Here is a 27,997-nt window from a genome sequence, read left to right on the forward strand (position 1 = left end):
CAAGCTCTGGGAGATGGTGAAGGACAGGGAAGCCTGGCATGCTGCAGTCCATGGGGTCTCAAAGAGTCTGACCTGACTGAGCTACTGAACAACAAATACTTCCATCTGGCATAATTTCTTTTTGCTCAAAGGATTTCGTTTAATATTTTAGTGCACATATACTGGTTAAAGTTTTTTTCAGCTTTTGTATCTCAGAAAAAATCTCTGTTTTGCCTTTGGATTTTGAAAGATATTTTTGCTTGGTATGGAATTCTAGTTTGACAGTTTCTTTTCTGTCAATGCTTTTAAAGCTGTTGCTCCACTATCTTCTGACTACATAGTTAGAAATGGGAAAGTTCCCATCATTTTTATTTCGTTTTTTAACTTGTCCTTTTTTTTTATCCGTCTGGCTGCTTTTTAGATTTTCTTGCTTTGTCATTGATTTTTGAGCAATTTGGTTGTGATGTGCCTTGATACAATTTTCTTTATGTTTCTTGTGTTTGAGATACTGAACTTCTTGAAAAAAACTGTATGTTTATGTCATTCATGTCTACTTAACTTTTTGAACATATGCAATATGGTTACATTAACTTTTATATATGTCTTTGTCTACTATTTCAAACATTTGTGTTGGTTCTAGGTTCATTTCTGTTGATTGATTGATTTTTTTTTTTTTCCTCCTAAATATAGGTGGGATTTTCATGCTTCCTTGGAAGCCTGGTAATCTCTGGTTGGATGACAGTCATTATTGGGTGCTAGACATTTTTGTATTTCTGTAAATATTCTTGAGTTTTGTTTTGAAATGCAGTTTCGTTTCTTAGAAACAGTTTGATCTTTCAGGTCTTGCTTTTTTGGGTGGGACAAGAGCATGTTTATTCAAGGGCTACTTTTGCCTCAGCAATGAGACAACACTCTTCTGAGTTTTCTACCCTATACCTCATGAATTATGGGGGTTTTTTGTATTTTTTTTCCAGCCTGAGAACAATTGTAGGAACAATGTGCCTGTGGTTTCAGGCCCTGTGGGAACTCTCGACAGTGTTTTCCATCCCCTTTGGGTGTTTGTTTTTCCTAGACTTGATTCGTGTCTTCACGTACATCAACCAGTCAGGGGTCTGCTGAATTCAAGGGACCTTCTGCAGATTTCTAAGATTCTCTCTTTAAATAGGTCTTTCCTTTTTGGTCCTTTGTCCAAATTGTAGCTATTTTGAACTCCCAGACTCTAAGCAACATCTTCTCAACTCAGCCTTCACCTGGGTTCCTTCCTGCTGTACTTCTGCAGCCTAGCAACTCCCAGCCCTCAAATACAGGGATTGAGTTTGCCACAAAATGAAAGTTGAGTGAGCGGGAGAGCAGCACTTTTTGGCCACCAAGTCAATTGTACAAGTATTGAATATTGCTGACATGATTCGACACTAGCAGATGTCAGCTTTATGTTCTTTGTATTTCTTAAAGTAACACTTTACTACTTTAAGAAGGAGTTCTTCAATTAGTTCTTAGGGTCATAAATCTTCCAAAACCATTCTTACTTCTTGAAGTCCATTTATTAATATCTTGCTTCTGTACCAGGAGATAGTTTGTGAATCTATGTCCTCCAGAGCGAAGTGCCCTGTCCCTTGAACCCTGGGTGATAATTAAACACATGCTGTTTTTCTGAGATTTAAGGTACCAGCACTGTGCTGCAAGCTATTTTAGCAACTATGTTCTGAAGCAAGCTTCTGTGAACTCACCAGTCTGGATTCAGAACAGTTACCCTCATGTATTAACAGTAACTCAATGGGAGAAAGATTGCTGACATTTTTTGGTGCTAGTAATGAAACAGTGAATTACTACTCTCTAAAGTTGATCCGTCAAACCCATGTTAAGAATTTGTTTATATCTGTTTATTGCATCTATAAACTCTTTTTAGAGGTGAATGGTTGAGGACATAAAAAGAAGTACCTTTGTGTGTTTAATTATCATTGTTTTCCGTGGATGGGATGAGGTCCAGCTATTCAAAAGGATAGCTCAGATTTGCTTTTATTTTTAGTACTTGTTTTGAGTCCTCACAGATAACATTAAGCATGACAGAGATGTAATTTCATTAATCCAAAAGATGATTGGCTTTGTCACTTCATAAAATTTTAGTGTTTGGTATGAGCATAGATGTCCTTTGATAAAACACAATGAACATTTTTAAGACGGTAATAATTTATCCTGTGAATCCATAGACTGTGGCCCAAGGCCATATCTGTTCCACTGCCTGTTTTTAAATAAAGTTTTGTTGGAATAGAGTCAAGCCCGTATATGTGTGTGCTCTGGTTGCTTTCTTGTTACAACAGCAGATTTGAGCAGTTACAACAGAGCTGTGTCCCACAAGGCCTAAAATATTTACTGCCTGGTCTTCTTGGTTTATTCCACTGCTGATGAAAGGAGGTAAAATCTCAAGAAAAAAAACTAGAAATTGGAAAGGGAAGTAGAGATTAAATAGTACTCCAGTGAGAGCAGCAGAATGAGAGCCTGTTTCCTAACTGCCCATCGCTGAATATATTTTAAATACTTTTGCCAGCCTCCAAATTGGAAATTCAGATGTCTGAAGAGAAGAATTCTTGAATTCCATTTTATGGGCAATAACTACATATTCAAGGCTAGCAATCATTTAAATTAAAGAAGAATACATTATGAATTTGGTAATATGAATAAATGTAAAACTGTCTTTTAAGTTAGCAATTTAATTGCACAATTTTCCCTGTCATTTATTTTTCTGTAAAAGCATAGAAAATTCAGACGTTGAAGGGAGCAATAAAGCATAAGCATTGCAGAGGGGATAAAAATCTTTTGCCCACTCTGATTTAGAGACCTCTGTGACTCACGGATAAAAAGGGTCGTCATAGTGTTTCTTATTATTAAAAGTATTACTCATTTTTTCTTATTTCATCTGAGTAGCATTAGGTCTATATAACTTGTTAATCATTACTTTATCTTAAGCTTCTTACCCATTTACTCTTAGTTTGAGATACATAGCCAGACAGACAGATTGACAGAATTAATCTGTTAAAGGTTTTCAGAGGTCTTCACTTTTTAAGACAAGCATATTATTAGGGGTAGAAAGACATTAGAGCTTCAGGTCCTATTTTCAAAAGAAACAATTGCCTTTATTGTATGGGTTCATTTACTGATATAAAGTGCCAAGCACAGTGCCTTATACTTAGAGACCCAATAGTGTATATGTGTCAATCCCAATCTCCCAATTTATCCCATTCCCCAGTTCCCTGCGCACCGCCCCCGCCACCCCCCCCCCCCCCCGCCTTGGTGTCCATACGTTCTCTATATCTGTGTCTCTATTTCTGCTTTGCAAATAGGTTCATCTGTACCATTTTTCTAGATTTCACATACATGCATTAGTGAATGTACTCAGTGCCACTGAACTATAGTGTTAAATATGGTTAAAATAGTATGTTTTCTGTCATGTGACTTTCACCACAATTAAAAAAAACACTTAAAAATAATTAGTGGTATTAGAGAGGCTTTGCTATTCAGAAAACAAGAACAACATGCTATGAAAATAGGTTGAGGGAGCGAAACAAATGTTCTTGGAAATTAAAAATCTAGTTGCCCTTGTTTTAAGTCAAGTAAAAGCTAAATTTGGTGTAAGCAAGTAAGTAAATTTGATGTTAATGAGTAGAACAGCAACAAAAAGACGTGGAAAATAGAAGATAAAAGCTTTAGAGGATCAATCCAAGAGGAATAGGAATTCCAGAAAGATTAGACCACGACAATGAGAGGGAGTGGCTTACAGCATAAATATTCCTCACCGCTGAAGGCCAAGCATGTAGTTTCTAGAAGCGCACAGTGAGTGAACAAAAGATGCACACCTGACTATGTGTTGTGAAATTTTACAATAAATGTGAGACAGGCCTGGAAGCTTTGGGGGAAATTAAAAATCGAAGAGCTTCAAAGGAATGAGAATCTGTGACTGCAGGTTTCTCATCATCCACCATGGATATCAAAAGCCTGGGAGCAGTGACTTCAGAGTCCTGAGGGCTGCTGACGGCCAACCTTCAGTTCTTAGCTTAGACAGACTATCAAGTGCGAGGGTGGAACACATGTTTCAGGTATGTAAGGGCTCAGACTTTCTCTTCCGTACTACTGTTGGAAGGTGTTCCAGGAAAACAACGAATTAACAGCAGGATCAGGAAACTGACTCTGTTGCAAGCAGTAGTACCCAACTCTGGCCAGCTTAAGCAGAAAAGATGTTTATTGAAAGGATATTGGATAACTCCACTGAATTGTCAGGAAGATTAGAGAACCAGGCTTGGCAAACAGGCAGAAACAAGGAAGGATCTGTAGCCAGAACCACAGCTAAAACATTTCGTGGCAGCCATCAGCACCAATCTGCTCTTGTGCCAGAGCAACTCCAAATTCCAGACCTAGGGAAGGTGTATCTGCCTGTCCCAGCCCAGGGGACCCTAGCCCAGGTTCTAGGGAAACTGGGAGAGAGGACTGGGAGTCTTCAGTTTCTGTGGTTGACTCAAGAGAGGGAAATTTCTCCCCTAACCCTCTTGAGTTCCTTTGGCTAGTGTAATGATTTAATTGACACAAAACAGATTAACAGAGGAGGGGGAAAAAGGAAAAAAAAAAAGGCAATTCATATGCATGAGGTCTTAGAGGATTAAGATCCCCAAAGTGACCAAAGCAGGCCGTTTATCATTCTAGATGAAGAACCAATTACTTGTGAAAATTTAACCACAAAGGGGCTTGTGCTTGGGGTAACAAACTGGATGAAGAAGTAATGAAGTTTGTTTATATGGCTTCCTTACCCTTGAATTCCCTAATTCTGGTGATAAGGAGGCTTTCCATACCTTCATATGAGAGAGTTATTTCCCACTTTCCTGGGGAATGGGGTGGGAGTAGGGGGGATGGACAGGGTGGTTTTTTTTTCTTTTTTCTTAATATATTTTTTCCCATCTATTTCCTCAAGAAACTTTTTTTTAACTTAAATTTATTTTTAATTGGGGAATAACTGCTTTACAGTATTGTGTTGGTTTCTGCCATATACCCACCTCAATCAGCCGTAAGTACCCACCTCAATCAGCTGTAAGTATCCATGCGTATGTCCCCTCCCTCTTGAGACTCCCTCCCACCTCCCACCTCATCGCACCTCTGTAGGTTGTCACAGTCAAGTAACTTTTAATTCAAAGCTTTTAAATATAGAAAGGAAGGCAGTCACCAGTTCATAAGTAATTGACTTCTGTTCCAAAAGTTGTACGTCAATTTAAGATTTCTTCTCCTTTAGAAGCATTCTTGTGTACCTGTTTAGATTCCCAAACTAGTCCACGAATACAAGTTAGAGTGAAGTTAAAATGCCTAGATCTGTTGTTTACAAATCAAAAGAAGCAACAGAGTCAATTTTGGGGTCCATTCTAGTAGTCCAGTGAGAAATTGTGGAAGGATTTGCCTGGGGCCATGAAGCAGGCGTGGAGGGGGGCACCTGAAAAAGAAAAGAGACTATTCTGCCCACCAGATGCTCGTGGCTGGAATGTGGGACCTCAGGCGGCATCTCCACCAAGGAAAATGCACACTAGCTACTGCCGGTGCCAAGTGCTCCCATCTGAGCTTCTTGGGTGCTGTTCAGTTCATCAGTCCTCTGAGATACTGGTTTCTGAGTAGGCTTCTCACCTAACAGCTTCTCTTGATAGATTCTAAACTTAACCTGTTGCTGGAAAAAACTCCTGGGAAGACCAGAGCTCTTCCTCTTAGGTAATCTTATGTTCAATGAAAGATTGACGCTGGCAGTGTGGTTATTAGTCTGGTATTTCAGGGACGATGATCTGGTCCTTTTTTCATCCTCTGCACCCAAGCTCCCCTCCTTACCCACTAGCCCCTCCAAACCAGGGCCCTTGCAAGTCACTGTGCTTCGTCAAACTTGGACTGCCTGCTTAAAGCCCCCAGCTCCCACTCCCTTTTTAAATAGTTAACCAGATTGAGTTAATGTATAGTCACAGCTGGAAACTAGGTATTCTTTTCATAAAATCCCCGTGCCCTAACCCACTGACCTAATGGCCAGAATCCAAGTGAGTTTCAAGTGTGGTCTGGTCTCAAGCTGGAGATCGCCTCCTTTGGGTTATTTCGCTATTGTATTGAATCTGGTCCTCTTGCTTTTTATTTAAAGTCTGTTTTCCTCTATTTCCCTCCCTCTGTTCAGAATGCCCTGTCTTGCCCTTGACTTTGGGACGAAATATCTCTCAATTCTTTCCTTTGCTCAGATCTGTTAACCAGGGTAAAGGGAGTTTATTTTAATGTTCACAGCATGATTTTTTTTCTTGATTTATCTTTTTTTCCTATGACTCAGTTGAATGCTACATAAGAACAGCACTTCCCTTCCCACCATGAAAATAGGATGCCTGTTCTGGTAGCATACCCCCATTTTTGTTTTGAACCAGTACCCGTACACATTGAGTGGGTATAAACCACTAGACTTCTTTTGTTGAACTCCAAATGGAAATGATTTTTATTCTTCTTTTTATGCAAGAAACCCACACTCACTTTAAAGTGATTTAGTAATATTAAAAGTTAAGAGGACTTCGGTGGAAGTCCAGTGGTTAAGACTCTGTGCTTCCACTGCAGGAAGCATGAGTTTTGTCCCTGGTCAGGGAACAGTGAGGCCATAAATAAAGCATTAAAAAAAAAAAAAGTAAAAAAAAGTTGCTGTTGCTGCTGCTAAGTCATTTCAGTCATGTCCGACCCTGTGCGACCCCATAGACAGCAGCCCACCAGGCTCCCCTGTCCCTGGGATTCTCCAGGCAAGAACACTGGAGTGGGTTGCCATTTCCTTCTCCAATGCATGAAAGTGAAAAGTGAAAGTGAAGTCGCTCAGTTATGTCCGACTCCTAGCAACCCCATGGACTGCAGCCCACCAGGCCCCTCCGTCCATGGGATTTTCCAGGCAAGAGTATTGGAGTGGGGTGCCATTGCCTTCTCCGAAAAAGAAAAAGTTAAGAAAATAAGATCACTGTAATCCTACTGGGAGAAGGCAATGGCACCCCACTCCAGTACTGTTGCCCGGAAAATCCCATGGACGGAGGAGCCTGGTGGGCTGCAGTCCATGGGGTCGCTAGGAGTCGGACACGACTGAGCGACTTCACTTTCCACTTTCATGCATTGGAGAAGGAAATGGCAACCCACTCCAGTGTTCTTGCCTGGAGAATCCCATGGACGGAGAAGCCTGGTAGGCTGCAGTCCATGGGGCCGCACAGAGTCGGACACGACTGAAACGACTTGGCAGCAGCAGACAGTAATCCTACCACACAAAGATTAATACTGTTAAACTGTTTGTTATTATGTATCCTTAGATACATTATTTCTATGCATATAGTTTTCCCACAGAAGTAGTAAATCTTACTGTTTACTGCTTAAAAAAAAAAACTTACATACATAAATGTATATCATTATTAATTGCATAACATTACGTTATATAAATGCAGAATAACTTCCTGAATTTTTCTTCTGAGATTGGGCATTTATGTTGGACATATGTGGAAAAGTATAAATATTCAAGAAACTGGGTGTGCTGTTTTTAATAGACAAACCGTAGAAACAACGTTAATGTTCTCAGAATATACTCCAAAAAATGGAAGTGTTAGTTTGAAAGATATAAATTTAATGTGTATACAGACACCTCACTTTGTGAAATCCAACCAAATATTACAGAACTATAAACATGAAATCATTACCTCATATTTAATTTTACTTCTTAGACATAATCTCCGTTAACATTGGATGTGGATCTTTTCAGACTTCTCTCCTCTGTGGATACATGGGAAATTTCATATTGAAGTCTATAGTTTTATAGTTTTTACCCCCATGAGATAACACTGTACATATCCTTGTGCAACCTTAATTTTTCCCCTTTATAAATATGTCTTTAAAAATATTTCCAAACATGTAGATGTATGTGTGTGTGTGTGTGTGTTTATCCCTTTTATAGGTTGGTAATGTTGGAGCTTTGTGATTGACCTGCCAAGAAACTTTGGGAATTTATTCCTCAATTCATTGAAAATAAATACGTCAGTTTGATTGAGTGCATACCATATGCAAGGCTTTGGGGAAACCAAGCTACTTAGGATGTGAGCTCATGGTCCAGTGTGGAAACCTGGAGAGTCTATGTGTTATGATAGTGAAATCCTGCCCCAACAGCAAACACTGTGGCAGCAGAGGAGGGACGTGTCTATCAGTCCAGGGAAGTCATGGTCACTGACAAGCTATTTGAACAGACCTGAGTTCAATCCTGGTTTCTGTGATTAATTAACTGAGATTTTAGGTAAATCCTTAACTTCTCTGCCTCAGTGCAAGATGGCTTTAGGAATGCCTAGCCCACGATGCTGTCATGAATATTTATTGGGGAAGTGGTTATAGCAGAGGAGTGTTGAATGCCCATTAGTAGGTGTCTGTCTAACTAAACAAATCATGATATATTAATGGATACACTATTATGCAGCTCTGAAAAATAAAGTCATTCTATGTATACTGATAGGGACCAAACTCCAAGATGTATTATTAACAGTGTGTGGTTTGCTACCATTTGTGTAAAAAAAAAAAATTTTTTTTATAAGGTGTGATGGTTTAAAACTATATGTACTTGTATTTACACAGCCTGTCTAAAAGGATATCTAAGTAACTTAGCAATGCTTGCCTTTGAGGAAGGGAATTGGGGATCGAGAGTGAGAGAAAGACACAACTTTGAAAATCAACTATCAATAAAAATTTTAAAAGGAAAAGAAAAGAATGGGAGAAAGATTAGCTGTCCAGGTATATCCATTTGTGCTGCTTGAATTATCTTGTGTGTTTATTATGAGGAAAGTTTTTTTAAATTATGAATAAAATAAAACTAGTTTATCATAAAGTAAGATGGTATCAGTTTAGTATAACTTCAAATATTTTTATATGCCAATCTTTCACTATCATTTTATGGAATGGTTACAGACACAGACTTTAGAGTACATATTTACTGGCTGTGGGGATATTGGAAAAGTTATTTAAGAAATCTAAATCTCCATTTTCTCCTGTAAAGTAGGAAATTATATTAACCACTTTATGAGGTTGTTGTAAAAATAAGATACATAGTCGAGTGGGAAGCGATTAACCTGTTATATGATATATTGTAAGCACTCAAATGTTGAGTGTGCTATAGTTAATACTAAAAGGCTGTATCTAGGACTCTTTGTTGCAAGTGATAGTAATCTAATTGTTGTCATTTACCAAAAAGGGACATTTGTCAGCTCACACAAATGAAAGTCCAGAGTAGCTCTGTTTTGGGAACTGGTGACATCTAGCAACCCCTTTGAAGGGACTCAATCTCCCTTCAGCTCTTAACTCTGCTTTCTTCTCTGTTGGCTCATCTCCTAGGGAGCTCCAGGCTCACGTCCTACTAGCCTAATAACTCGCAGTGAAAAGAACCCAGTACTATCCAACAGAAATCCCATTACTGACTGATTCATCATGCTTTGGTCATGGGCCCATCCGTCAACCAGTCAGGTTAGCCAGCCGACTGGACCATGCTGATGGGTGGGCCAAGATTAAGGCACCCACCTCTGCGACTTTAATGGGAAGGGCCAGCCTAAGATGCTGAACAGTGCCAGACCTTTTGTTCTCAAGCTTGGAGTCAAAGAAACCACCTAAATGGAGAACTGTGAAGAAGTTCTCCAGATGAAAAAAATAGGAGCAAGAAATACCAAGGTAGACAGAAACCACAGATGTTCCCCTTGGTCCACTGCTTGGCTGCCTGACAGTTATTCCTGTTCTTTTCATGTGTATATTTCCTGAAACGCTTAATGGTGCAACTCTTCCATACAGAGTCATGTCATCATAGTTGGGGCTGAGGTCCTGAAGTTAACACATACTTCCTTTCCAGTAAAAGCCACCCTTGATAATGACAGCTGAGGAAGATGCTGCGTGGCTCATGGCCAGCATTTACTCCTCCGCAGGACCAAATGGCTGGGCCTTCTGTTAAGTACCAGATGTATTAGTTGCTTTACTGGTAGAGGGCATGTAATATGAAGATCCCTTTATAAACAGGGTAGCCCTCCGTTCAGCAAGACGTTCACACTAAGAGCAAACAAACATTGAGATAACCAAGAGGAGATTTTCCTCTGTGCTGGTGCTCTGCCCAGGGCAAGGGGGTGTGTAGGTGGAGACTTCCTGCCCTGTTTAAATCCTCCCACCTGGCTTCTTATTTGTTTTAGCAGGTACGTGTGCTCGAACTTGCTAAGGTAACCATTAAAGTAATGTTGCTGCATCATATATCAAAATGTGGAGCCCTTCCCCTAGAGGAGAGTCCCGTTATTGTGCCTGTCTTCAGATCTAGGACCTGCACAAGTTCCGTGTGGTTCAGTTTAGTCCCTGCTCACTACACAGTGGAAGAAAGGAAACAGGATAACCCGAAACTTCCATTTGAAAAAGGGGAGATCACACACGGAGCTCACCTCCCGAAGTGCATCGTGTCCTCCCCACAGCAGAAGGCTTTCTGGAGATGTGACCTGCTTGTGGGGCCAAGATGACCATTCTGATTTCTGTCCTTTGGGAGGATTTTTCTGAGGGTGCCCTTCTTTCATTTCCCTTGGGTATAAATTCACAGGCTTAGTGATTGATTCCCTCAGAGACAGAGGTCTCATAGGCTGTCGCTTTCTCGGGTGCCTTTCAAATTGAGTTGATTTTCTATCTAGTATTGAGATTTGGTCCACTCTGATTTGGTGCTTGGTTACCAGAGTCACACAGCCTGACTAGTTCTGGTCCTTGAAGTTGAATCTGAGTTTTTTAGCAACAGACCTCAGAATTTCCCCCAGCCCGCAGCCTACTGCTTCCATGGACCTTAGCCTCAGAGCGGTTGGAAACAACATCCTAGGATGGAGAAGCAAAAACGAGTATGTCCCCAGGCTGCTGGCCAGCGGATGGTTCTTTATTGAGGGGTCAAGGAGGATGCAGCCTGTAGGGCGCAGGAGTTAGGATCCCAAGCTCTTTTCCCATTTTACTTTTCTTCTGTGGGCGCTAGCCAGGCCAGAGAATACAGCTCTCTTAAGTTTTTACAGAGAGAAAGCATCTCTAGAGCAGAGCTGTAGAGCTTTTCTCCTCTATTTTTAGGTAAGCCTCAAATGAAGCTTGTCTCTCTCAGTAATAATTTCCTGAAGACCACAAGAAGTGGCCACCACACCCTGCCCCTCTTTAGCGATGCACACCGGCTCCACATTGCACTGGAGCCCTTCGTGACTCAGCCATTTCCACAGGCTCTTACTCTGCCCACCTCACCTTCCTTCAGGAGGTCCTTTCTTCAGGGGGTCCTCACCACACCTTCAGGAGCCCAACTCAAAGTGCTCTGAGGAAAAAGGCTTTATTGGCTAGTGTAACTGAAAAGTCTAGGGAAGACCAACTTCATGACCTGACCCAGAGTTCTGAAGGATGGCCTCAGACAGACTCCCATCTCTCCTTTTCCTCACTCTGCTTTCCCCTGGGGAGGCCTCATTTTCAGGCCACTTCCGGCTAACAACTTAACCTTACTAACAAGCCACATCCCTTACTAGCAGTAGTTCCAGAAAACTTCCTTGGATTGCCTTGTTCACCCAGCTTTGATCCTAGGTCATCTGATTCGATCACTGTGGGGGAGGGTGAGGATGGAAAGAAAGACAAGCCTAGTCGGGGTCACCTGTGTGCATGGATACACCTGTCTGTGGGAAGAGATGCTCCCCAAAGAACAATCAGGGAACTAGCCCAATGAAGAGGGAATGTTCTCTGGGCCAGCCAAAGCAACAGGCCCATATAAGGATTTGACGGACTATTTGGGAGCAGATGATGACATGCAGAGGGCTTCCCAGGTGGGGCAAGTAGTAGTAAAGAACCCGCCTGCCAATGCAGGAGACATGAGACAGGGGAGGTCAGTTCCTGAGTTGGGAAGATCCCCTGGAGGAGGTCATGGCAATCCACTCCGGTATTCTTGCCTGGAGAATCCCATGGACAGAGGAGCCTGGCGGGCTTTGCTAGTCCATAGGGTCATACAGAGTCAGATAGGACTAAAGCTGCTTAGCACACACACAAAGTTAATTTGCTAATTGTCATTTCTGGGCCTTTGGAGTGGTGATGTTTAGCTCAGCACTGCTCAGTGGAAAGATACTGTGTGCCACAAACGCAGGCCACACAATAAAAAGATAAATATGTGTGTATGTGAACAAGACTGGTTCCAAATAGGAAAAGGAGTACGTCAAGGCTGTATATTGTCACCCTGCTTATTTAACTTCTATGCAGAGTACATCATGAGAAACGCTGGACTGGAAGAAGCACAAGCTGGAATCAAGATTGCTGGGAGAAATATCAATAACCTCAGATATGCAGATGATACCACCTTTATGGCAGAAAATGAAGAGGAACTAAAAAGCCTCTTGATGAAAGTGAAAGTGGAGAGTGAAAAAGTTGGCTTAAAGCTCAACATTCAGAAAACGAAGATCATGGCATCCAGTCCCATCACTTCATGGGAAATAGATGGGGAAACAGTGGAAATAGTGTCAGACTTTATTTTTCTGGGCTCCAAAATCACTGCAGATGGTGACTGCAGCCATGAAATTAAAAGACGCTTACTCCTTGGAAGGAAAGTTATGACCAACCTAGATAGCATGTTCAAAAGCAGAGACATTCCTTTGCCAACAAAGGTCCGTCTAGTCAAGGCTATGGTTTTTCCAGTGGTCATGTATGGATGTGAGAGTTGGACTGTGAAGAAGGCTGAGCGCCGAAGAATTGATGCTTTTGAACTGTGGTGTTGGAGAAGACCCTTGAGAGTCCCTTGGACTGCAAGGAGATCCAACCAGTCCATTCTGAAGGAGATCAGCCCTGGGATTTCTTTGAAAGGAATGATGCTAAGGCTGAAACTCCAGTACTTTGGCCACCTCATGCAAAGAGTTGACTCATTGGAAAAGACCCTGATGCTGGGAGGGATTGGGGGCAGAAGAAGGGGATGACAGAGGATGAGATGGCTGGATGGCATCACTGACTTGATGGACGTGAGTCTGGGTGAACTCAAGGAGTTGGTGATGGACAGGGAGGCCTGGAATGCTGTGATTCATGGGGTTGCAAAGAGTCGGACACAACTGAGCGACTGAACTGAACTGAACTGATGTGTATAGATAAAATACACATACAGATAAAATGATCACTTTAATAGTATCTTATTTAATAATTTATAACGCCCAAACAGCACCATTTTAACATGTAATCAATATAAAATGATTCATGAGCTCTTTGACCCTTAGTTTTTGAAATCCAGTGTGTGTCTTACATGGACAGCACGTGTCAGTTCACATGAGCCTCCTGTGGCTCATGGCCACTGTAGTGAACAGAATGAATTTAGCTGATAACTTTTCTGTAGAGAAGCTGGATATGTGTCATCAGCTGATAAGTTGTTACTTCTGTGTCTACGTCATGGGGAGTTATTTTGAAATTGTGAATCTCCTCGTTAGAAGAATCCGCCCTGAAATGAGCCTAAATGCACATTGTTGTGTGGGTGTCTAGTTGGTACCACCCCTGTCTGAATGCCCTTCACACCCATGCAGTCAGCAGTCGGCAATTACTTACTTAATTACCTGGCTTCTTTCCTGGTCTTTACACAGTAGGAACCAATGGACTCTTTATCTGTCTTGCTTAGCTCTGTTCCCTAAGCCCAGAGCCCAGTACACAGAAGACACAAAGTGGATATTTTTAAAGTGAAAATCAGATGAAAAAGTTCGGTGAGAACTTCTCATTTGCCCAGGTTGATAACAAAATGCAGAAAGTAATCCCAGTGGAAGCCCAAGATTGTGGTATTTTTTATTCTGATGAATGACCATTTGTAGTCTGTGACTAGTTGTGTTCCTGTTCAATCACTCTTTCTTTCATTGAGTATATCAATATATGTATATAGAGAGAGACTGTATGTGTGATTGAATACCTACAGAAACTCAGGCTCTGTGCCAAGCCCTGGGTCTGCAAAGATAAATGGGAAACAGTCCCTGCCTTAAAGGAAATGAGAAACAGATAAGTAAAATAACTCTTATATCCAGCAAACACAGAGTGTTTGGGGGAACACATGGAAGGGGGTTCAGTACAGGTCAGAGATGGAGGTAGCAGCCGAGGTTTGCTGGGGGAAAGTGAATTAAAGTTCCACAGTGCCTGTGGTATTCTTAGTCTCCAGCCCCATGCCTGGCACATGTGTTGAATCCATGAGTAAATGAACAAAGTGGCTGCAGAGCCTAAGCTTGAAGGATCGTTGGATCTGTCCATCTGTGCACAGGAGGCCAGAGCCCCGCCTTGGAGGGTTCTGGGGAGCCGAGGCTGGAGGGAACTGAGGCCCAGAGGAGGCCGAGGGGGGCAGGGTAGGGCTGATGCAAGCCTGCTGCGTTTGGCAGGAGCCAGGCCACAGCCTCACTTTCGATCGTCCACATGACCCGCGACCAACAACTGTACTCTCTTATTCCAGGCAAAGCGCAGGCTGGAGCTAGGAGAAAGCGGCCAGCAGTACCTCTCAGATGGTTTAAAAACCCCCAAGGGCAAAGGAAGAGCTGCACTCCGGAGTCCAGACAGCCCAAAAAGTAAGGATTGTGTCGTCTCTCCCTCCCCCAGGTGTGAACTTCCCAGCTTTCAGAGCTCATGGCTGACGGGACCCGAGGTGTGGACAATTTTGGCATGTTTGGTTCTTTTTCATTTCTGTCTTTGCCTGTCCAAAAAAATAAATATGATGTCTGCAGACACCCAGTGAAAGGTTTACAGAGTGAGTCCTGTTACCTGTATGCTGACCTCAGGGGAGGCCTCTGTTGATGTGCGCAGTTTCATTTTTCAACTCAGAATGTAAACTCTTTGGTACCATTCCGTGGTCAAATCTAACTAACTTGCCTTCATGGACCTTATTTGAGGGACCCAGGCTAGCTGGGCATTAGGTGTTACCTCTGTTGGCCTAAATCTCTAGCTCAGCATATGGCAGCCTAAGAATTGATGGAGACCAGTGAATTGCAGCTAGTTTGCATTTCCATCAACATGGTCATTGTTTCTTTAAGAGAAAAGGAGGTTGTAAACAGCTAAATTGTCCTTTATGTCTCTGGCATTTAATGTGGAGGCTAAATTAATTTAGACTTCATCCTCTCCTAACCTGTAGTTTATGAATTAGGGAGTCCACAAATTGTGTGTCGTTTTCAGTTAAACCCTTGACCTGTATACCTATAAGAGAATAAATACAATATTAAATGGGGATATTTCATACCAGAGGGATGGGGAGATGGGATTGAAAGACATTTCCTAGGCATTCTTCATCTACATTATTTGAAAAGTTGGTGAACAAGTTATATGCAAACAGATAAAGGAGTCTGAAAAGCCAGTTAGGATGGGTCTGTCATCAAAAGCTGGAGAGGTTCACAGTCTGAACCCATTGAGTTAGGCTCCATGTCGCTACAGCTCCATGAGGCTACAGCACTTTTCATTCATTCAACAGATAGTTTTGAACACCTACCATCTGTGAGATACTTCACTAGTCCCAGAGAGTAAATAGAAACTACTGAGAAATTCGCAGTGAAACACTTTCATCAAACAGGAATTTTTACCATCATTTCCTTTTCTAATAAAGCAGTTCATAGCTTTCTATGACTCACCAAAAACATCAGCAACAACAGCTTTGCTTCTGATGCTAATACCTGGGCTGCTAGGGGAGAGGGGGCTTGCTTGACTGCAAAGAAACCCTTCATTTCTTTACCTTTCCCCCTATCCCCCCTACCCGCTTGGTTTTTGTTTTTCTTTAAGCTCCAAAATCTCCCTCAGAAAAAACACGGTATGATACATCCCTTGGTCTGCTCACCAAGAAGTTCATTCAGCTCTTGAGCCAGTCACCTGATGGGGTCTTGGATTTGAACAAGGCAGCAGAGGTGCTGAAGGTGCAAAAGAGAAGGATTTATGACATCACCAACGTCCTGGAAGGCATCCACCTCATTAAGAAGAAGTCTAAAAACAACGTGCAGTGGATGTGAGTATGGGTCACGCCCACCCCCAGTTCGCTGGCTCTGGGCTGGGTTGGGGGTGGGGTTCCTTGCAAACTGCAGCGGGGTTTCTCCCAGCCCCAGCTTTCACACTCATGCCCACACTTTCATTCCTTTTTCCTCCTACTCTCTTCTCTCTCCTCTCTTCCCTCCTCAGTTCCTTAGCCGAAGTTCAAAGTCTCTTTACAAAGAGACCTTCTGTTTAGATGGTGTCATAGATAAAAGGATTTATATTCAGTTAGCCTCAAGCAAGGGGACCCTGGGATTAAATAGGGCCCTGCAGATGTGCAGTGACTTGCTGTTCAGCTGTCACCATCATATCAGCATGTGTGCTCCCATGTAATCTAACAGATGCTTACACAGGCCTCTGGCTTGTCTCTAATAGGAATCTAGAAACTATCTATGGCTGTGTAACCACACATACGTGTATATACACAGTATCTTTATCCATGGTTCTCACTGCAGATTAACTCACTTTCTCTGTAAATTAAGTCAAGACTTAAATGCCTTGGTTCTTTCTAGAAAGCCGAGATGCTAATACTTGTCACTGACGCACCCACACGCATGATTAAATGTGTGATCACATCATTTGTGAATTATGGACAGAGAATCTGAACACCCAATATTTGAGAAGCAACTTCCAAAGCCTTATTAGAGGGGTTGACTTTGAAAAAATATTGCTTCTAACATAAGACAAACAGGTAGTTTTTTGTACTTTTTGGAATTTTGTGACGATTCAGTAACCCATTTTAGCTAGTGGTTGAGACAGACCTGTTGGGGATTGGTCTTTGTTCTTGCATCCAGCACATCTGTGTTTCCTTAACCTCCTTTTCCTTTTTAGTTGTTGGTATAAGACCCTCAGAAATTACCTAGGTTTTTCATGCTTTTTTGGGATGATGTTTGGTTGAATTTTTGAACCATTCCATCTTTTCCTTCCAGTCTTTCTACCTTGCTGTTTCTTTCCTTTCCCCCACACACCACCCCACCCCTGCCATTTCTTTTTCCCGGTTTTTCCCCGCTGGGAGGCACGTGGCAGGAAGAAGAGCTGCCTCCTTCTGCCCTTTGAATTTGAGTCTTCCAAAGAAACAGGCCTCCTATGGAGGAAAGAAACCTGAAAATAGCAGTGTTTCTTCACTTAATTTCTATGGTGTGAAAAGTGAAGGACTGTATGTATAAAAAAAAATATGTATAAACGTTCTAATTTTAACACTTGGCTAACAAGCAGTGTGACCTCCTGCATCAAGAGGGGACGTTTACCCGAAGGACCATTTCTCCCAGCCCTCCCTTTCACTGCCCCACCCCTACCCTCCCCCACCCTTTTGGCCTGTTGAACAGCCAGGCAGAGTCTGTGTTTGGATTTCCAGGGGCTGCAGTCTGTCTGAGGACGGGGGCATGCTGGCCCAGTGTCAAGGCCTGTCAAAAGAAGTGACCGAGCTCAGTCAGGAAGAGAAGAAATTAGATGAACTGATCCAAAGCTGCACCCTGGACCTCAAACTGTTAACCGAGGATTCAGAGAATCAAAGATATCCTTTGTGCCACCTGTTCAATGGGGGTCAGTGCTTTCTAGACTATTTCCAGAGTTGACCATCTGACTTTTATGTGCAAGGTAGAATTTTACCCAAGTTTCATCCAAGTAAGTGGTGGGGGGAGTGCAGGGGGCGGGTGGGGCATGTATGTGTATTCATTATTTATGGAATGATAGTTATTAGACTGCATCCTATCATCTCTTTTCTGATAACCAGATGGGAACTATTTTTTAAAGCGTTTTATTCACGTGTGGTTGGGACATACAGGTACATTCATAGCATAGGGCAACACTATTAATGAGATCCATAAGGTGTCAGTATTCGTATTAATGATAACATTCAGCAGGTTCATCTTAGGCTTCCTGGATTTTGGATGGGTGTTAGCTGTCATTGTTGCGGTTCTCATATTCTATTTTCATTTCATCAGATATTGGAAGCAGTTGGAATTTATTGACTCTGTGTGACTGAACTATAGTTGAAGGACATGAATGAGTGTAAGAAGAATTGTTCTACAATTTTTAAAGCACATTATGGTGGCTCAGCGGTAAAGAATCTGCCTGCCAATGCAGGAGAGGCAGGTCAGATTCCTGGGTGGGGAAGGTCCCCTGGAGAAAGAAATGGCAACCCACTCTAGTCTTCTTGCCTGGAGAATGCTATGGACAGATGAGCCTTGTGGGCTGCAGTCCATGGGGTCACAGAGTCAGACATGGCTGATCGACTAAACAACAACAGCAACAGTGCTGAATCACAGCACTGAAAACTGATTTCAGAAGCACCCTAAGGCTTAAGAAATCTCAGTTTATCCATTCTTCTAGTCATTGGAAGTAAAAGTATTAAAAAGCCAACTCTTGTTCTTAACTGGCTGGCAGTCTGTTGACTACCTGAAAGAAACTTACTGGTCATCACTTCACGTCAGACCATAGCGGAGGGCGATTACTTCACTGTGTTGACAAGAAGGTTTTGCAATCTTCTCAGTTATTAGTAGAAAACAAAACCAGTATTTTAAATAGTCCTGTCTCTAATTTTAGCTCCACGTTTATCTTTGTTAGACAAAAAATAAAATGTGACCTGCCCAGTTTCTTGTAGTGTCTCATCTAAAGTAACCTTTTGCTTAAAGTTATGGAGACATTTGTTTTCCAATTCAAGCAGTTTTTTAAAAAACTCAATTGTTCATTTCCTGTTGGCCAAAGGATTAACCTTGTCAGCTGATGGTTAGTGAGCTGGAGAAGAGGTGTGATGATTTGACGCCCACCACCCTCCGCCTTGTTTACAGGGTGGTTTTACAGGGGAAGAAATTAAGAATAGCTGTAGCTGGGCTGTTTCCTACATTGTGTAGTCAGGAACCCCTTAGAGGAGGAGATGTGGTTTTTACACACGATTGGCAACTTGTAGCCTTATCACCTACATTAGCTTTCTCTGGGGCCTTTTCTGCAGAAGTGAAAGCTTCCTTACAAGGGGCTGCTATCCCAAGAAACAAATTCAGGAGGGAGCCACGGTGGAAGCACTTTCAAGTTTGTAAGATTAGAGAATATGTTTGCTCAATTTATTTCAATTTGCCATCCAGTTCCGAATGTGGTACAGCTTGTTCACAAATGTGTTGAAATTTTCCTTCCTGCAGCATGTTGGGTAATTGTAGATGAGCTTTTCTTTTAATAAGTTGTCAGTTAGCTTTCTGACAGTGGGCTGTGGGGCAAGTACCTAGTTATCAGTTTCCCCACTGTTCTCAGTAAAAATTCACAACTGTCAAGTCTTCCATAAAGATAGCAAGTGGCTTCCTTGATGAGACAGATGATGACCTAAAACCTAGAATCCTGCATGAGCAGTTCTGTCAAGCTCAACAGAAATTAGCTGTTGTCTGAACTACTGAGACTTAACATGATAGTCTGTGAGATGCTGGATGCTCGGTCACTTCAGTCGTGTCCCAACTCTTTGTGACCCCATGGACTGTAGCCCACCAGGCTCCTCTGTTTATGTGATTCTCCAGGCAAGAAGCCTGGAGTGGGTTGCCATTTCCTACTCCAATAGTCTGTGAGAGATGCCCTAAATGTGCATGCAGGGACTTCCCCGGGCTCCAGTGGTTAAGAGTCTGTACTTCCACTGCAGGGTGCAGGTTTGATCGCTGGTCAGAGAATTAAGATCCCACATTCCACTCAGTGCAGCCAAAAAAAATATTTTTAATGTGCATGCAGATTATGGGTGAAGGAGTTTTTTTCCTGGACAGTAGGTTCATAGCTTCCTTTAATTTCTAATAAAAAGCTACTAATCTAAGGGACATCACTTCCTCTAGGCTAAGTCCTATGACTGTATCGAACATATTATATCACAGACTCCTTTCACTATATTATCTTTGGAAATGCCTTCTTTTGCTTGTTATTTGCTATTTCATCTTAGGCATTTTTGGTAAGTTAATATAAAAAAGCAACTGGCTAAAGTCATTGTAGATTAATTATGTTATTCCATGTCCCTTATAAAAGAAAGCTATGTGACCTCTTCTCTAGTAGCACCAAGTCAAAGCCTGTCTCTCTAAGCAAGCTTGCACAAATACTTTTATCATATAATAAATACCATATTCTTTCGTAATATCCTCTTAGGTTTGACTGTCAGTCAGGGCACTTTAAAGAATTGTTCAGTGCCCAGAAGTAGCTACCGAGAGTACTGAATATGATTTTATTCTCTTTTCCTCAATCATTTAGTTTGCAGAGCATCTGGAAGCTGCTTTCCTCCTTGTGAGCACTGAAATATTGTAGTTAATAATATTATAGAAAGGACAGTTTTCCTAACAGAGAAATAATGACACTCTTATCAGCAAGCAGTCTATAACACAACCAGCCCAGGTGCACTTAAGAAAACAAGCTGTCTGCCTGAGTGGGACTTGGAGTTCTTCCACGGATGAATGTAGTTGCTACTCATTCATTCATTTTGGGTGGCTGCTGACACTTTATAATAGTAGAGTAGCAGATAGAAGTTACTGCAGTTTCAACAAAATTATGGCTAATAGAGCTCAAATTTTTTCTGTAAATTGGGATTCTGCGGTCGTTCAACTTGAGTGACAGAACACTCAGAATCTGGTTTGAAAAGCCCTGACCAAACTGAGTTTTAGTTTTCTTTTGAGAGTTTAACTATTCTGTTTGTTTTTATGTTAATATCTTAAGTAGCCATGGACTTTTTAGAAATGGGCAGGAAAAAAGCTATATATTTGATTTGTTGTTTGGAAGATCTAGAAGGAGATAAGACATAAAATACTTAAAATTTTTTCCATGCATCTATTTGGTTCTGTTCATAGTGGTTACATCTGAGACAATTAGTTGGAAGAGTTCCTTAACACTCATTACGTTAGCTTATGTTACATATCAAGATATTCGAAAAATTAGTGGCCTTAAAGACCAAACTGTTATAGTTGTGAAAGCCCCTCCAGAAACAAGACTTGAAGTGCCTGACCCAATAGAGGTAAGGAGATAACATCTCTGTTCACCTGCAGAGATCTTTTTGGAATGCCCGGTGTTTTTTGGTTTTCTCCTTATAAACTCTATTTTGTATTGGAGTATAGCTGATTATGTCATGATAGTTTCAGGTGAACAGTGAAGGGACTCAGCCATACACAGACATGTATCCGTCCTCCCCCAGACTCCCCTCCCATCCAGGCTGCCATGTAACACTGAGCAGAGTTTCATGTGCTATATGGTAGGTCCTTGTTGGTTATCCATTTTAAATATAGCAGTGTGTACCTGACCATTCCAAACTCCCAGCTGTCCCCCCACCCCCACAACCATAAGTTCATTTTCTAAGTCTGTGAGTCTGTGTTTTGTAAGTTGTACCATTTCCTTTTAGATTCCCCATATATGGGATGTCATACGATATTTTTCCTTCTCTAGCTGACTTAGTTCACTCAGTATGACACTCTCGGGGTCCATCCATGTTGCTGCAAATTGGAATGCCTAGTGTTTAAAGAATCATTGACGTCAGTTAAAATCCATATTTTCCTGAAAGCTTGAGAGTTCTTCCCCATCTGTTTTACTTAATCCTAACCTTAAAAATGTATGAGCAGTTTGCTATGTATTGAATGTCCATAAAGTCTAATTTTAACATAACAGGGCATTCAACTCAAAGTGGTTGATAGTTTACAAAGTGGTATATGGGGCCCTGTCCCTCTTGTGGTTTACTCTTTTTCATAATTTGTTATCTAGTGGTTCTGATTGATTTGAACCAGTGGGGACTTTTATGTTGATTACCCTGGATATGGTCCCCACCATGAATAAAGATATAGATGTTTTAAAGTAGCTCCCTACCTTATCTTAGCACATTTAAAGAATTTATTCATTTATAACATATTAACATTTATAAAATCAAATGAGACTTTGGGTTTGTTGATAGATGAGAATATTATAAGGAGCATATTTTTGTGATTGTTTTCAAATATACTTTGATAATATAAGCTTAGACTATAAGATAAAGAAATGTAGTAAAAGAATGCACACAAAATAAAAAGAATGAAATTTACAAACTCCCATCTAGCGTAGAGTTCTCATCTTAAATGATCATAATAGGTTTATGACCTAGATGAAGACTTTTAAATATTAGTGTGCTGTAGTCTTTTATTAAACTCAGTTCCTAGCACTTAAGGCTACTTACTATTCATGCAGTGGCGATTAAAGTTCAGTATAAAAAAACCCTACTCTTCAGGAATGAGTAACATAGAAATATGGTATTTGGAACATTTAAAAGACCTTTTAATAGTTTGCATAGAAGAAATAATTTTTTTTAAAAGAGTCACCTCCTCTTGGCAGGGATCAGCAAAGTTTTTCTTTATAAAGAGCCAGACAGTCAATATTGTTGGCTGTGTGAGCCCTATCGTCTGTTGGGACTACTCAACTGCACAGCCCTACCATTATAGCATTAAAAAAAAAAAAAAAGAAGAAGAAGCCAGAGGCAACATATAAACGATGAGAATAGGTATAACTTTTCCCAATAAAACTTTATTTAAAAAGTCAGTTGGTGGACAGGATTTCCCTTTGGGCTGTAGTTTGCTGACCCCTGCTCTAGAGGTTGACAGTCATTGACTGAGATAGACTACCAGTGGAGAAGCAAAAGCAACAATGAAAATTACCCTTTCCATTTTTCCATGAAAATTACAAAACAGCTTCCAGTTTGAACTTTTCTCACTTCTATTCATAGAGCCTACAAATACATTTGGCAAGTACCCAAGGACCCATTGAGGTTTATTTGTGTCCAGAAGAGACTGAAACACACAGTCCAATGAAAACAAACAACCAAGACCACAATGGGAATATCCCTAAACCCACTTCCAAAGGTAAAAATTCCACTTTTGTCATTTGGAAACTATGTTAAAAATGAAGGTAACTAGAAGGATCCTGTATCAGAATCACAAGTCTTGGCAAGAAACAAAAATTTCTATCATTAATGTTACATTAAAAAAAAAATTCCGAATAGTTTGCAGAAGAAAATAATGCTCTTGGGCAAACGGCTCCTCCACCCACTTAATGGAGTCCCCTCAGGCTCTTGCTATCGGCAGAAACCATTTCTTTGCAGTGTTTTGGAAAACCAGCGAAAGTGAAGAGTGGAGGTGTGATAGCTGTCCAGCTGAATCACCAGCTATACTTGGCCACATATCTCTGAGTGATATCACAGATCATTGGAGAGGGAATTGAAAAAAAGTTGGGAGAAGGAAGCCTTTTGCCCAAGAAGTTTTATCTTAATTTTTCCCCCCAGTGTGATGGGGAGAGAATAAGAGAAGAGAATAAAAAATAAATCTAATTCCTCCCTTCATTGTCTCCACAGCAAAGGAAGCTCTTTGTAGTCTTTTTGTTGTCTCAGATTGGAGATAGGTACTTAATTTTTTCTCCCTCCCAAGATAGCAGCAAGAAGTGATTTAAGTAATCAGATCTGACTTAATATTGAGAAAAAAAAAGGGCACCTCAAATGGTAAAACCAAAGACCACTTTTTTCCCCAACCCTAGAACTTCAAGTGGATGTGTCCTTTTCTTTGTATTTTTAGAATTATCTTTAATAAGCTGGTTGTTCAAAAAAGACTAAAATCAGTGACCTCTACTGGGGAGCCAACTTTTCAGTCTATATGTTTTGTTTTGCTTTTCCTAAAGGATGACTAACTGGTATCAGAAACTTGTTTTTGAACTTGTTAGTCTCTAATCTTTGAAGCTACCTGTATTCTTGTTTGCTAACAGTTGATATTTTAAAAGATGAGTGAGTAGACAAGCACAAGAAAAAGCTGACCCGAGTCCCTACTTAACAATGCGCATTAGTATAAGAGCTGATCTATACCATAATGTCAGGTTTCCCTAGTGGCTCAGTGATAAAGAATCTGCCTGCCAGTACAGGAGACGTGGGTTCCATCCCTGGGTTGTGAAGTTCCCCTGGAGAAGGAAGTGACAACCCACTCCAGTATTCTTGCCTGAGAAATCCCATGGACAGAGGAGCCTGGCAGGCCACAGTCCATGGAGACACAAGAGTCGGACATGACTTATAGACTAAACAACAACAATGTCGTAATGTCATCTAATTGTCCTTAGCAAAAGAATGCATGCTTCTATATCAGCAACGTGTATATGCTTCCTCCAGATTAGATTTTTGCCTGACTTATTTTCTTGTTTCCACCATCTTTTTCTTTCTTCTCAGACTTGGCTTCAACCAACTCAGGACATAGTGATTGCTCGATTTCTATGGCAAACCTTTCTCCTCTGGCTTCCCCGGCCAACCTTTTACAGCAGACTGAGGACCAAATTCCTTCCAACCTAGAAGGACCATTTGTGAACTTACTGCCTCCCCTGCTCCAAGAAGACTATCTCCTAAGCCTCGGGGAGGAAGAAGGCATCAGCGATCTCTTTGATGCTTACGATTTGGAAAAGCTCCCGCTGGTGGAAGACTTTATGTGTAGTTGATTATGCTTCGTGTGAACTCCCCTTATAAACCAATATTTTTTTATTATGGAACCAGAACATGTATCATGCAGTGTTGTCCCTTCCTCCCTTCTTCCTCCAAGATAGTATCATGAAGTAAACTACAGACTTCAGAACAAAGCTGACATTTTAATGAATTAAAAAAAACAAAACTGTCTATCAACGCACAGTTGCAGGCTCCCTTGGGAAAGCCCTGCCTTGCCCCAGGCTCCAAAATCTCCTGGATGAGTCAGCAAGTGAGAAAATGTGCAATCAGGTGTCTCTCACCCGTCCTCTTCCTCCCTCCCTCCCTCCTGGATTGGCTTGCTGTGCCTGACGGATGGGCTGTAGAATGGGGTCTGGCCACCTGGCCCACTCGAAAACAGCAATCTTCCTTAATAGCATTTCAAGCCGTGCCTTCTCCGCAGAATGCATGTCTTTGGGGTCTGCTAATTTGGGATGGAAACTGCAGGAACTGTAAACTTGAAGTCATGCAAAAGTATGAAATGGATTTCTTCAGCTCTTCTTAGGAATATTTAAATTACTGTCATAATTCAGTTTAAGCTATGGACCGCGTGTCCCACTTGGAGGCCAAGAGATCTTCCACAGCCTTTCAGATGAAGAAACTGTTCTCCAATACTCATCGCAGATACAGAAGAACAGTCGAGTTCTGCCCCTCTAAGCTGTTGTGGATTTTCCTGTCTCCATAAACCACTCCCACTCTCTTGCCCCCAACGTATTTGTAAGTTTGAAGTTTATAGCAAATGCCTACTTGGGAGTTCTTTGTGGATTGTTTTTTTTTCTTTTTCTTTTTTTTAGCTGCCATTTAAGCATTCCTGTGGCACCCATCAACCATTTCGATTTAATTGTTTACTTTGAAGCGGTTTTTGCTAATTCAAATTATTTTAAGCAGAGGTAGAGAACCTCTACTGATCAGAGCATGTGTGATCTAAGGCTTAATAGTCTCGGCGAGAAGCTTTGCCCCATCTCGCTTCCTTCCCCAGGAGGGGGTGCTCGGAGCGAGTGGAGCTCACTGACGGGGGTGGCCCATTGGAGAGAACCAGGTCAGACCCCCAAGAAGCAGCAGGTATGGATGGATCCCTCCGTCCCTTGGGCTTCCCAGGCCCCCTGTGACCGGGGAAAGGGCTCTTACACTGCACTCAGGGAGACCACTTCTCAGGATGGGGTCGGATGGAGAGGCCTCTGGGGAGAAGGACATCCCCCGTCGTGAGTAGCATGCTATCAGTGGCACTTCGCTTCAGCCGTTGAGAGCAGGGAGCTCCCACTGTGTCGGGGGCTACAGGAGTCCTGGCCAGAACCCCCGTTCCCCCTTCCACTGTGAAGGAGCAGGTTGGACCAAGGAAAGCTGGGGCTATAGAAAAAAGGCAGGGCAGGATGCCAGGACATCTCCCACTTAACTCTTCAGGAATGGCATCCCAAGTCGGAGGCTTCCTGACAGCGGCAAAATCCTACCAGTTGAGTCCAAGAATGGCTTTCCCATTGGCCAGGGGGTAGATGGCCATCTCCCACTGGGAATGTGGCAGAGTACCTCACATCCATTCCTTGGATGCTAATGACTGTGGGAATGAGGGAGTCATCTAATAAATAAATTAAACCTCAACACCAAGAATGGTTGAGTTGAATTGGGTTCTGCCCGACACAGTGGGAGGCACATGGTAGGCACTCGATTCAACAGGATGGGAAAAAAGAAATACTGGATTGGCCAAAAAGTTCATTTGGGCTTTTCCATACCATCTTATGGAATATTCCTTACTTATATCCCTTAGGAAAAGTACAAAACCTACGAAAGCCCCAGCCGATTTACTCTAGGTAGATTTCCACAATATGCAAAGTGGTGGTGGGGTCAACACAAATGACACCAGCACTTTAAACTATTTGTGTAGGTATGCATGGGTGTATGTTTGAGAAGACAAACAAAGGTGCAGTTTATCCTCCTTTTTCTTCGGCCTCCATCCCCACCCTCCTCCCCTGGACACACACTGGACCTGGTCCGAGATGAAGCATTGGGTGGGGGAGGGAGGGGGAGCTTTGTGTCAAGTGCCTACTGGAAATGCACTGTGGGGTTTTTTTCCTGTATGGGAAACCATTTATGCCAAGCTTTTCCCTATTTCCCATATTTATCTCATCTGGTTAGCTGCCTCTGCTTCCAGCTTTGTGTAATTCTCTTTGCCAGCTGCACAAAGCTGATTTTTTTCCAAAGTCTAAAGACTGAGCTCACCTGGCTATGTGGTTGTGTGTTTGGTTGAATTTCTCGTTAAACCTTTTCGTAACGTGATGCCGTATTTATTGTTTTAAAAAACAAAAAGAATCCTAATAAGTCTTAAAAGTTCCTTCATGCATAAGGCTTTCCCAGTTAATGGGCTTAACTGGTGTACAGTAAGTAGACGTCCATACTGTATTCTGTTTGCATTAGTCATTTTCTTTCTGACATAAGTTTCTGGCACACGAAGTGGGTTAGTACTACAGTATTTGTGTTACTTTAAGTACTGAGTATGCAGGTTTCCTGGTACCATTGAGTTGCTGCTATTAAAGCTCACACATGAAATGGCTAAAAGTTACAAGTGTGCGAATTATGACTGCGTGAGCCTTAGAGAGTAAACTGTATAAAGAGCAACACATGAGCTGTCAAACAGTGTTAGGTGTGTGTTTATATGTACAGATTTGTGCGTAGTAATCATTTTATTTAAGTTGATACGCAGTCTCCTCATATTTTCATTATCTAGCAATTTTGTACAAAATAGCAATTAATTTGTAAACACTGCCAGAATATTTTCTAGCTGGTTTGTAATTTTTTAAGAGTGTTATTTTGTTTTTTTCCCTTGTTGTTGTTCTTGTTGTGGTGGTGGTTCTTGTGTTCATTTTTGTTGTAAGTGTAGATCTGTAAATACAATTGCAGTATTTAAAGCTTTAGCTTTCAGGAAAAAGAAAGTAAGAACTCAGTGTGTGCATGACAACTCGTGTGTACGAAATGAGGGATTTGAAGGAAGATGCCTTGCAGAGTGAGTCGGGTGGCAACTGTCCGATTGTGGGAATTTCTTTTCTTGTGGGGTACGAGATTTTGTCAAAAGGAAGTATTTCTCCCAGAATTGGGAGTATGCAAACTACTAATCAGTTTAGCTTTGTGTTGTATGCTAGTTTAAAAAAGAAAATATGTAATATAATGTAAAAAAAAAAAAAAAGCTTTTATGATGGATTTTGTAAATAGATTTGTTACAGGGTAACCTGTTCTCTAGCTGTGATCTTACCACTTCAAATGGGTGTAATTTGAATAAATTTTGTATGGTAAAGGATCAATAAAATGATTTTTTTTAAGAGTTCAGCCTTGTGAATGGTTTCTTACTATTGTCTTATGCTCCTACGTTATATTTCTAAAGACATGCTTAAGTTAAGGGGAAAGTTTGAATAAAAATTCAAAACATCATATGCTTTACTGTTTTGGGGATCTGGGGAGCATTAAGCAAAAGGTTTTTTGACCACTTGTGAGTGTTTGCCACTTTAGGAAGCAAAAGAACTTGCCATGTCTCTGATCACCTGCAGAAGCCACCCCAGG

The 27,997-nt window shown here is 41.5% G+C and overlaps 1 protein-coding gene across 3 annotated transcripts in view; it reads left to right on the forward strand.

Moving 5' to 3' along the window:
- E2F3 (E2F transcription factor 3) overlaps window positions 1-27,761 on the forward strand; it is an 85,914-nt gene extending 58,153 nt beyond the window's left edge. For 2 of the 3 annotated variants that reach the window (XM_025266168.3, XM_044927657.2), the window contains exons 2-7: window positions 14,447-14,558; window positions 15,775-15,976; window positions 17,354-17,512; window positions 20,848-20,962; window positions 22,688-22,823; window positions 24,167-27,761. In XM_025266168.3, the coding sequence (XP_025121953.1) occupies window positions 14,447-14,558; window positions 15,775-15,976; window positions 17,354-17,512; window positions 20,848-20,962; window positions 22,688-22,823; window positions 24,167-24,429 (987 nt within the window). In that variant the 3' untranslated portion in view covers window positions 24,430-27,761. Of the gene's footprint in view, window positions 1-14,446; window positions 14,559-15,756; window positions 15,977-17,353; window positions 17,513-20,847; window positions 20,963-22,687; window positions 22,824-24,166 lie in introns of all 3 variants that reach the window. The other variant, XM_006046534.4, reaches the window with a different exon arrangement.
- Window positions 27,762-27,997: the final 236 nt, after the last annotated feature.

This window comes from Bubalus bubalis, chromosome 2 (assembly GCF_019923935.1).
Source record: "Bubalus bubalis isolate 160015118507 breed Murrah chromosome 2, NDDB_SH_1, whole genome shotgun sequence".
NCBI classification, from domain to species: Eukaryota; Metazoa; Chordata; class Mammalia; order Artiodactyla; family Bovidae; genus Bubalus; species Bubalus bubalis.